The following is a 9,639-nucleotide window of genomic DNA, read 5'->3' as shown; positions in this document are numbered from 1 at the left end:
ATCGCCCGTGGGGAGGCGTTCACTGGTTGAAGTGATGGCGACTGGGGCCCCGGATTCGCAAGCGCGATTCGGTCAGTCTGTGAAGGGGCTTCTCACGGAGAAGGTGAACACCTGTGGTACTGACGTGATCGCGCTCACCAAGCAGGTGCTGAAGGGCTCCCGGAGCTCCGAGGTGAGCTGGGAGTGGACTCTCCGGGCTTAATACCGGGAGACTCGACTTCCATAGCCGTGGGAAGAGGGTCGTGTTGCATCCTGGGAATTGTAGTCCGTGAACTAGTGGCGAAGGGAGAAGACCTCGTTCCGGAGGGCGCGTGTTGCATTCTGGGGTGTGTAGTCTCTGGGTAGGATGAGCGGTCCTGTGAGCCGGGGGGCAATGGAGGCGGTGGGGGAAGAAACGAAATGATGGGAATCGGTGCTTCAAAGCAGAGATCGCCGCAGACGACGGATGAGATAGTGGTCCTAACGAGTTCCTCATTTGTTTCTCAGAGTTGTCTCTAGTGAAGATCTGTCTCTTTCGGCCCCTAAATTCCGCGTGGTTTTGCCCTCAACATTCCAGATTCCACACTTTTATGCATCGTCTGTCCACAGATTTATTCTTTTCTGACTTGTCTTTCTGGCCACATTCTTGGTTTTCTGTTTCTTAGATTAGCTTTCTCCTTTGCCGTGATTTTCCCCTCATCATCCTCTGGCTGATTCCGTGTATGGGATTATTTGATAGCTTGTCACACCAGCAAGCTTTATATGTGTACACTGTCTCTCTCCAAAAAAGGACCTATCCATTGTATCCTGAGGTATTCACCCAAGTGAAATGAAAATATATGTCCACACAAAGATTTGAACATGTTCATAGCACATTTATCCATAATAGCACCAAACTGGAGACAATCCAAATGCCCACGAGGCAGGTGATTGGACAAACAAAATGGGTCTAATGACCCAGGCTTTCAACTTCTAGGTTTTAACCAGGAGAAAAGAAAACATATACATCATTTTGTTACATAAACCAGCCATGCACATAATGTGTCATCTAAGATGTCCAGGTTTGGAGTCTTTAAAGTGGAAGACATCTTGAATACACTTGTAAAACAATCTGGGGACAGAGTCTTTAGATTTCTATGACTTTCTCCTGTAGGCCATTGTCTTGCTCATAATTAACTCAGTAGCAGTGTAACTTAGCTACTTATTTTCAAGAAGTATTTTTGATTTTCAAGTTAGTTTTCATAACAGTAGCACCTCTTTCTCTCCCACTCTTTTTTTACTCATGTTTCATCACTTATTATTTCATTGTTATGTAGTTGCATTAACAAACATAATATGTTTGCAAGCCTTCACATTTGTATATGAATGTTCAAAGCAGCTTTATTTATATTAGTTTAAGGTCCAGTAGAATTATCCTTACAAAATTAGCTTTCATGTTATGTCCTTAGCTTCTATTGATAGTGGCTGCAAGAAACAGCTGAATGAAAAAAGTGTTTGCGGGACTTCCCTGGTGGCGCAGTGGGTAAGAATCTGCCTGCCAATGCAGGGGACACGGGTTTGAGCCCTCGTCCGGGAAGATCCCACATGCCACAGAGCAACTAAGCCCGTGTGCCACAACTACTGAGCCTGTGCTCTAGAGCCTGCGAGCCACAATTACTGGGCCCACATGCCACAACTACTGAAGCCTGTGTGCCTAGAGCCCATGCTCCGCAACAAGAGAAGCCATCACAATGAGAAGCCCACACACCACAACGAAGAGTAGCCCCCGCTCGCTGCAACGAGAGAAAGCCCGTGCGCAGCAACAAAGACCCAACGCCGCCAAAAATAAATAAATTAATTAATTAAAAAAAAACAAAAAGTGTTTGCGTTTACCATAATGCTATTGTTGAAGTCACTGATCTGATGATCCCAGATATGCTTTGTATGAGGTCCACATGGTATACTCATTTTAGGATTCAGTATCAGAGGAAAGTTTATCTTTTTTGAAGAATTGTTGTGTTGCCTTTTACCAAATAAGAATTACGCAACTTATTGTGTTTCACTTTTTGCCTTGGTTGCACAGAAGTTGCTTTGTCAGTTTTAGTGGTAGACATACCTGCTTCCTTCTCCTTTTCATGATTTTTAGATTCTATTTCAGCTTTTCAAAAAAAAAAAGTGTGTGTTATGTCGTTTAATTCATTAAGTCTTCACAATCACTAATAAAGGAGGTACTTTTCTTACAGAGAGGAATTTCACTTGTCCAGGGTCCCACAGTAGCTAGGAAGGGGTAGAGCTAGGATTCAAACCTAGGCAGACAGGTTCTAAGCCCATACTCTATGACGTCACTTCTCACGGCCGCTAGCTAGATGAAGTGGCCAAAAAGCCACAGTGCCACCATTGACTGCCCTGATATGGCTTGCTGCTTCCCGCTCCTGCTCCTCGTGTATTTTTCATGAGGGCTTCTTCTGTAGTCGATTTAGACAGGGTGCTCAGTAAGCGGTGTGGATTGAGTTAAGCTGAAGCCAGTCCAACTTTCTGGGACAGAGTTGACACATATCTCAAGTCTAAACTTTTTCTTTTTTACTGGATCTCTTACATGACACTTACCACATACCATATTGTATTTTTCTGTAGTTACGTATTTTTGCCATTTCCTTTACTAGGCTCTGAGGTTATGGGAGTGTCTTACTGATTTTCAATCCTTCTGAGCCCACAGAGCATTGCTTCTCTCTTCAGCAGTCTCCAGATAGCTATTTTGTTTGAGAAACTGACAATTTCCATGTGTAAAACACTCATTTCACAGCATCCACTTAACACATATTTACAGAGTGTCTGCTATGTGCCAGGAACTGTTCTAGGTACAAGGGAGACGTTGGTACACAAATGTGCCAGGAACTGTTCTAGGTACAAGGGAGACGTTGGTACACAAAACCAACGTCTAAGTAAGTCCCTGTACTTAGAAAACTTCCATTTTAGTGAAGAGACAGACAAAAAAATGAAACACAAAAAAGGTGGTAGTAAATGCTATGAAGAAAAATAAAGCTGGGAATAGAGAGTGCTGAAAGGGTTTTCCCTAAATAGGGTGGTCAGGGAAGGGCTTTCTGAGGAGGTAGCATTCGAGCAGATGCTTGAATGAAGTGAGGGAGCAAACCATATGGACATCTGGAGGCAGTTCCACGTCGAGGATGTGGCAAATGCAGAGGCCTTGAGATAGGAATGTACGTAAGGAATGCAGGGAGGCTGGTGTGACTGGAGCACAAAGTGAGGAAATCATACCAACTTATGTCCATGGCACAAAGAATGCTTGTGCCTAATACGCTCCTCTTGTGCACACCTGCGCTTCTGCTCCTCCAGGTGAATTGTGTGCTTGGTAAGGGTTCGTTGTAGTTTTTTCCTAAGCCTGTGTAAGGCACTTGTGCTTGCTATTGCAACTACATTGTTTCATGGGATGATGTGGGAAATGATGAAATATGAGTGCAGAAAAAAAGAGGGTTGCTGTTGCTATGAAAACTAAGTTGAAAATTAGCAATACTTGTTGAAGAGAAGTACCAAGACAAACTGGTATTGAGTTAACTATGAGCAAGACAGTGGTCCAAGCCTGGGAGGAAGTTCACTGAAATCTAAAAAGATTCTGTACTCAGGTGGTTTTACAGGTGTATTTAAGATGTTCCACTTTAAGGAAACTGAAACTGGAAATCTTAGGTGATACGTTACGTGTGTGGTTGGTTTATGTAAGAAAATGATGCACAATGTCAATGACTTCATCTGTCATCACAGAAAAGGCCTTGGCCCTACATTCCAACAGCCCCTGCATTCCAGGCCATCACAGGTCCCGTCAAGCCTATCTTCTAAATACCTCTCAAGCCCCCCGTGCCCCCTTTTTTAACTGCCACTTCTGTGGTTCAGGTCACTCTCATTGCTCGCCTGGAATACTGCAGTGTTCTCCTAACCTGTCTCTCTGCCTTTAGTCCCCTGTCTAGTCCATCCTGTTTACCACATTCTAAAACAGTAAATCTGATCATGCCACTTTTTTGTAACATTATATTACTTCGGAATTCTAAACAGCAGCCGTTAGGTCTCAGAAGTCACTTCTTTTAGGAAGCCTTCCCTGAGCACCTAGCCAGTAATGGGTTAATCACTCCTGCCCCCCGAACTCCCAGGGCATTCAGTGCTTCCCCCTCAGCACTTACCACAAGGTATTGTAGTACCTTTGTCTTCTTTGTCATCCCAGCCTGTGAGCCCTGTAAGGATGGGGGCTATGTCTCTTACTGGCTCATAAGCGCTTAGTAACTATTTGTTGACTGAATGAGGAAGATTCTGTTAGAACTCTTTCTTTTCTGCCATCGGTTTGTCAGTCACCATCCATAGGAGTTTGGAGTTTGTCACTTAAAAGTGGCCACAAGGAGGGAACAGGAACTCTCATACCTGGTGGGTGGGAATGCAAAATGGTATAACCTTAATGGGGGGTGGGTGGCAACATGTAGCAAAATTAAAACCCTCTGATCCAGCAGTCACAATCAAGATTCTGAGTCTATCCAAAGACATGATGGCAAAAAGATACAAAGAACTATGAGGTATTTTTTGTAGCACTACTTCCAACAGCAAAAGACTGGAAACAGCCCCAAAGTCTATAGCGGAGGACTGGTTGAATAACCTTATGAGACATCTATTCAGTGGAGTGCTCAGCAGCCCTGGAAGAACAAGGTGGAGATTCAGTATATACTGCTGCAGATCCATCTCAGTAGATATTATCAAGTGAAAAGAGCAGGGTGCAGAAGAGCGCATATGGTAGGTTACATTTTATGTAAAGGGGGCAGAATATATACATATGTGCATTGTTTGTAAAGGAACAATGGAAAGATAAACCAAAAATTAATTTAAAAAATATTTATGCATAGGGGAGAGATACCGGGGAGGGGAAGAGGCTGGATAGGTCTTATTTTATTGTTTTGCCTTTAGAAGCATGTAAAGTTTTATTTTTATTTTGTACATTTATTTATTTTTATTTATTTATTTTTGTCTGCTTTGGGTCTTTGTTGCCCTGCGCGGGCTTTCTCTACTTGTGGCGAGCGGGGGCTACTCTTGGTTGCGGTGTGCATGCTTCTCTTTGTGGTGGCTGCTCTTGTTGCAGAGCACGGGCTCTAGGCACGTGGGCTTCTGTAGTTGTGGCATGAGGGCTCAGTAGTTGTGGTGCATGGGCTTAGTTGCTCCACAGCATGTGGGATCTTCCCAGACCAGGGCTCGAACCCATGTCCCCTGCATTGTCAGGTAGATTCTTATTTTCGTTTTTTGTTTTTTGTTTTGCGGTACGCGGGCCTCTTACTGTTGTGGCCTCTCCCATTGCGGAGCACAGGCTCAGCGGCCATGGCTCACGGGCCCGGCTGCTCCGCGGCATGTGGGATCTTCCCGCACCGGGGCACGAACCCGTGTCCCCTGCATTGGCAGGCGGACTCTCAACCACTGCGCCACTAGGGAAGCCCTGTCAGGTGGATTCTTAACCACTGCGCCACCAGGGAAGTCCCAAGTTGTGTTAATTTTTAAAGTTAAAAAGAAAAATAAATAAAAGTTGCTGTGAGGGAAGGAATCTGGAGGCTGGAACAGTGCTGGTGTCCTGGTTAATTTGAAGTCATCTGTCCCCCTTTCACCAGAATCTCTGACCCAAGGGAACAGGGAGGGTTGGTAGGACACACATAACAGTAGCTCCCTTTACATGGTTGGACTGCATGTCTGCCAGGAACAGGGTGCCACAGGAGGCCAGAAACCTCTGTTGATCTCTTCTTGCCTCTCTGTGAGGAGGCAGATCTGCTGAGCACAGGCCACCCAGCTGAAACAGAGCTCACTCAGCCTTTCTCTCTTGGCCTCAGGGCCCAGCTATCAGGGAACTCATCAAAGTCTGCTGCCGCACTTCTTTCTTTCTCTTCCCCAGCTCCATCTGGCCATCCTTTACACGGTGGTTTCCCACTTGAAAGCCCAAGCTTCTCCCCAGGCCTTTTTACCCCCTCTGTGTCTCTCATTCCATTTCTCAACAGCTACCTTCCTTCTGTCCTTTAAAGCCCTATCCTAACTCCTGCCCTCTCACTCCTCTCAAACCACCCCAAATCTTAAGTTTGCCTTTAAAGAATCAGAAGTTAGGTTCTCACCGGGCTTGTGGAGCCAGAGTTTGTTTTCGCAGACTTTGCCTCTCAGCACTTGATTAATAAACTCAGCAGTTACGGAGGACTTGATTTCTCAGGCTGTGGCCTTCAGAACAGATGTCGAGCCCATGCCAGAACTGCCGTAGTGACAATGAAATGGATTTTCAACATGACCAAATGGGAAATTATCCTCCTTTACATTTGGAGGGTTTATATTTGTATGGGGTGGGGGGGTGGGCACGGAGAAAGGGTGGTGGTATAACAGCTGCAGAGAGATTACAGGAAGTTTGGAAGTTTTGATTATTACCATTTTATTTTTGTCTTCCAGCTGCTAGGTCAGGCTGCTCGAAACATGGTACTACAGGAAGATGCCATCTTACACTCAGAAGATGTAAGAAACAATTTCTATTATGATTTGGGTTTTATATGCACAGTTTGTTTGGCTTCAGGGAAGTGGAATGTTCTATTTCTCTGTTCTTCTTTTTTTTTTTTTTAATGCAGAGTTTAAGAAAAATGGCAATAATAACAACACATCTTCAATACCAGTGAGTATTCCCTCTCCAGTGCCTACTGTACTTATTAAGCAATCGTTTTCTGCAGGCTGTTTCTTGTGGCCTTTGTGTTTCAGCACATTTTCCTGTGGAGGCAGGAGCTGGGAGTAAAGGAGGGGTTAGTCAAGGATGTGTTCCCTCTGGAAGAGATGCTTGAGACTGCATAAGAATTTGGGGTATGGAGTGTGATCAGAGTGGGCACCACCTTTGTGAACCTCTCTGATAATTTGAGGGCTTCTCAGAAGGAGAGACTGCAAACCCCATAAGGGCAGGGCCCATCCAGGACCACACACATGCACAGCGCTTGGCACCCAGTAGGCACTTAACCAGTATCTGTCCACTGTCTGTGCCTGAGGTCTTTCCTGGAGCATCTGCACCTTCCCTGGAGAATCAAGTATAACTATGTTCTTTATCTTACATTCCCATATATAACCCAACCCTAACTACATATAAATCATCCAGGAGATTTTGAAATATAGAGACCCCTTTTGGACAAAATTATAATTTAATTAACTTGTCATCTTATTTCATTTTGCTTTTTATTTTATGTAGTTGACATTATACTTATGTATCTATTAGAAATATCTGACTGGGAATTTAACTCTTGATATCTAAATAGCTAAATACTCATTTTTTGGGGGTGTGTACATGTCAGGTATGTGACCGTTTGGCTCCACATACCCAGACTGAATTTGAGCCATACTTGTAGTTTGTTAGACCACAGCCCTCACTCTGATAGAATATTATTACATCTTTAGGTTTAGAATCATCTTTTCAGCAACTCTGCACTCAGATATTGAACCTCTGTTCAATAGCACAATCTTAGGATAGGATGGACAGAAATACAAAATGTGACAAGCTGGAAATTTGTTCTGCCTATATATACATATCTGACCAAAAATAACTTTTACTAGTTTGCTGCATTTTCTTATGTTTATTTTCCTCTTTCCTTTTCTGATTTAGGCAAGAAGCTATTCAGAAGAAGTAAGTAACCCCAAAGGTAGAGGAGTGGGGGGCCAACTAACTGTAGCAGGCTGGGGGGAATTATGCTGCTGGGCCTAGGATCAGTACAAAACTCTGGTTCACAGAGGCCCTTAAGTTGCCATGTGTTCTAGGATAGCTCATTGGGAATATAAAGAATATTTCAAAGGCATGCAGTAAGTCAATTCACTGCTAGCAAAGGCTTTCTAAAAGTTATAGAGTGTAGAGACCAACTCTGAGGGTAGGAAACCTTTTACATTGGTAATATTCATTAAGTAAAGTAAATGTGCTAAAGTCATTGAACAGCCTTGTTTCTGTTTTAAGTGGATTAAATCTGTCCCTTGCAATGTTGTTTACACTACTAGTTGGCTTTACAGATCTTTTCTTCATAGTTTAAACATGTCTGGGACCCTAGTGGACCAACAGAAATTTTGATTTAGTTCAACAGAACTATGCATATAATATACTTTGTGCAAATCATTTGCACAATGAGATGTCCTTTTTTTTTTAACATTGATCGCATTTTTTTTTTTTTTTCAGTATCTAGTCCTCCATTTTTTCTAGGGAGAACATATGAAATTGGACTTGCAGGGACAGGAAACCATTGCATACAAAGAATGTAGAGGAATACCCCTATCTCTGCATCCAACCATGGATGTGACCCCATCAATAGCCCCACATTTAAAGCCAAAAGAAAGTACTATTGCATAGAGAGGGTTGCTATGACAACGAGATGCTCATTCTAGATAAACCTTTTTCTCTATTCTAATTTGTAGTGTTGAGCAGTCATCAAACCTACAGGACCAGTTAAATCATCTGTTGAAGTAGAACGTGTTATGAGAGGGCAAAAGCACTTTGCCTGACACTGAGGAGGAAATATCTTACATAACCACTGTGCTATGGGTTTGATTTTCCATTTTCTTCTCCAAAAGTTAAGTTAGAGTAAGATCTGTGATGATGAACAGTTTCTCCTGAAAGGAAGTTAAGTGATTGAATTTTTTTTTTCTTTTTTTTGGCGGTACGCGGGCCTCTCACTGTTGTGGCCTCTCCCGTTGTGGAGCACAGGCTCCAGACGCGCAGGCTGAGCGGCCATGGCTCACGGGCATGTGGGATCTTCCCGGTCTGGGGCACGAACCCGTGTCCCCTGAATCGGCAGGCAGGCTCTCAACCACTGCGCCACCAGGGAAGCCCCTAAGTGATTGAATTTTGAAAGCACTTATTGAATCAAACCAACCCATGCTCTTATTGAATTTTTAAGTTGCTCTGTTAATTTGATATTAAAGCAAAATTAAAAGATGTCTTCGTTTTTCTCATAGAACTTTGATATGTCAAAAGCCATATTGTCTAAATGTGTTTCTTAAGCAAATACTGAGTAGTGTTTTAAATTCAGACTTAAGAGCTTCTATTGTGAATGTATAAGAATGATTAATACTGTTTTTAAAGACTTCTTTCTTTTAATCATACATTCAGGAAATATTTTAATTTCATGGTCACAGAATGGTGATTAAGTAATACCTGTTGTTTTCTTTTCTTTTCTAGTAACTAAGAGGAGATAGTTATTTTATTTGTTGTAGCAAATTCCTACATGAAAATTAGGCAAATGGTATCATATCTGGCCAGCTGCAACCTCCTGCCTTGACCTTCATTCCTAGGGTTTCTTTGTTGTTGTGACTCTTGATTAAGTGGCCTTGGGTTCATTTTGTAATTTTGCTAGTCATCAGCAAATTCACTTGTATGACATTATTGTCAAGTGAGAATGCAGTTGAGTTACTGTGATTCCGGTATAGGGTTGTGCCATGTAGAAAACCTTAACGTTTATTGACATTTACCTATGTTCATTGAATTTATCTCATTAAATGTCATTACCGTTGTCTGTTGTCAAGTCTGAATGTCTATGCTTTATTTGAATTTAAAATGGGACTTCCAACCTGTTTTAGCTCAGTTCTTAATTCACTAAGGTACTGGGAGAAAGCTGACATAAGAAAATGGTGTTTTTACTGAAAGAAAAAAGGCAA

At 42.8% G+C, this 9,639-nt stretch overlaps 1 protein-coding gene across 1 annotated transcript; it reads left to right on the top strand.

The window, feature by feature from the left end:
* BORCS7 (BLOC-1 related complex subunit 7) lies at positions 1-9,494 on the top strand. The gene is made up of 5 exons (XM_030865499.2): positions 1-172; positions 6,421-6,483; positions 6,594-6,637; positions 7,607-7,627; positions 8,401-9,494. The coding sequence occupies exons 1-5, from the start codon at positions 35-37 to the stop codon at positions 8,450-8,452; spliced, it is 318 nt and encodes a 105-aa protein (XP_030721359.1). The 5' UTR covers positions 1-34; the 3' UTR covers positions 8,453-9,494.
* The last annotated feature ends 145 nt before the right edge of the window (positions 9,495-9,639 follow it).

Source organism: Globicephala melas, chromosome 16 (genome assembly GCF_963455315.2).
Source record: "Globicephala melas chromosome 16, mGloMel1.2, whole genome shotgun sequence".
Classification (NCBI taxonomy): Eukaryota; Metazoa; Chordata; class Mammalia; order Artiodactyla; family Delphinidae; genus Globicephala; species Globicephala melas.
Note: the sequence above shows the minus strand (reverse complement) of the source record. Positions and strands in the feature narration are given on the sequence as shown.

Excerpts from the sequence above, each read along its gene's own strand:
- BORCS7 (XM_030865499.2), top strand. The coding sequence starts at position 35 with ATGGCGACTGGGGCCCCGGATTCGCAAGCGCGATTCGGTCAGTCTGTG. Across the intron at positions 173-6,420 it reads AGGGCTCCCGGAGCTCCGAG|CTGCTAGGTCAGGCTGCTCG; the intron begins GTGAGCTGGGAG and ends TTTGTCTTCCAG. Across the intron at positions 7,628-8,400 it reads CAAGAAGCTATTCAGAAGAA|TGTTGAGCAGTCATCAAACC; the intron begins GTAAGTAACCCC and ends TCTAATTTGTAG.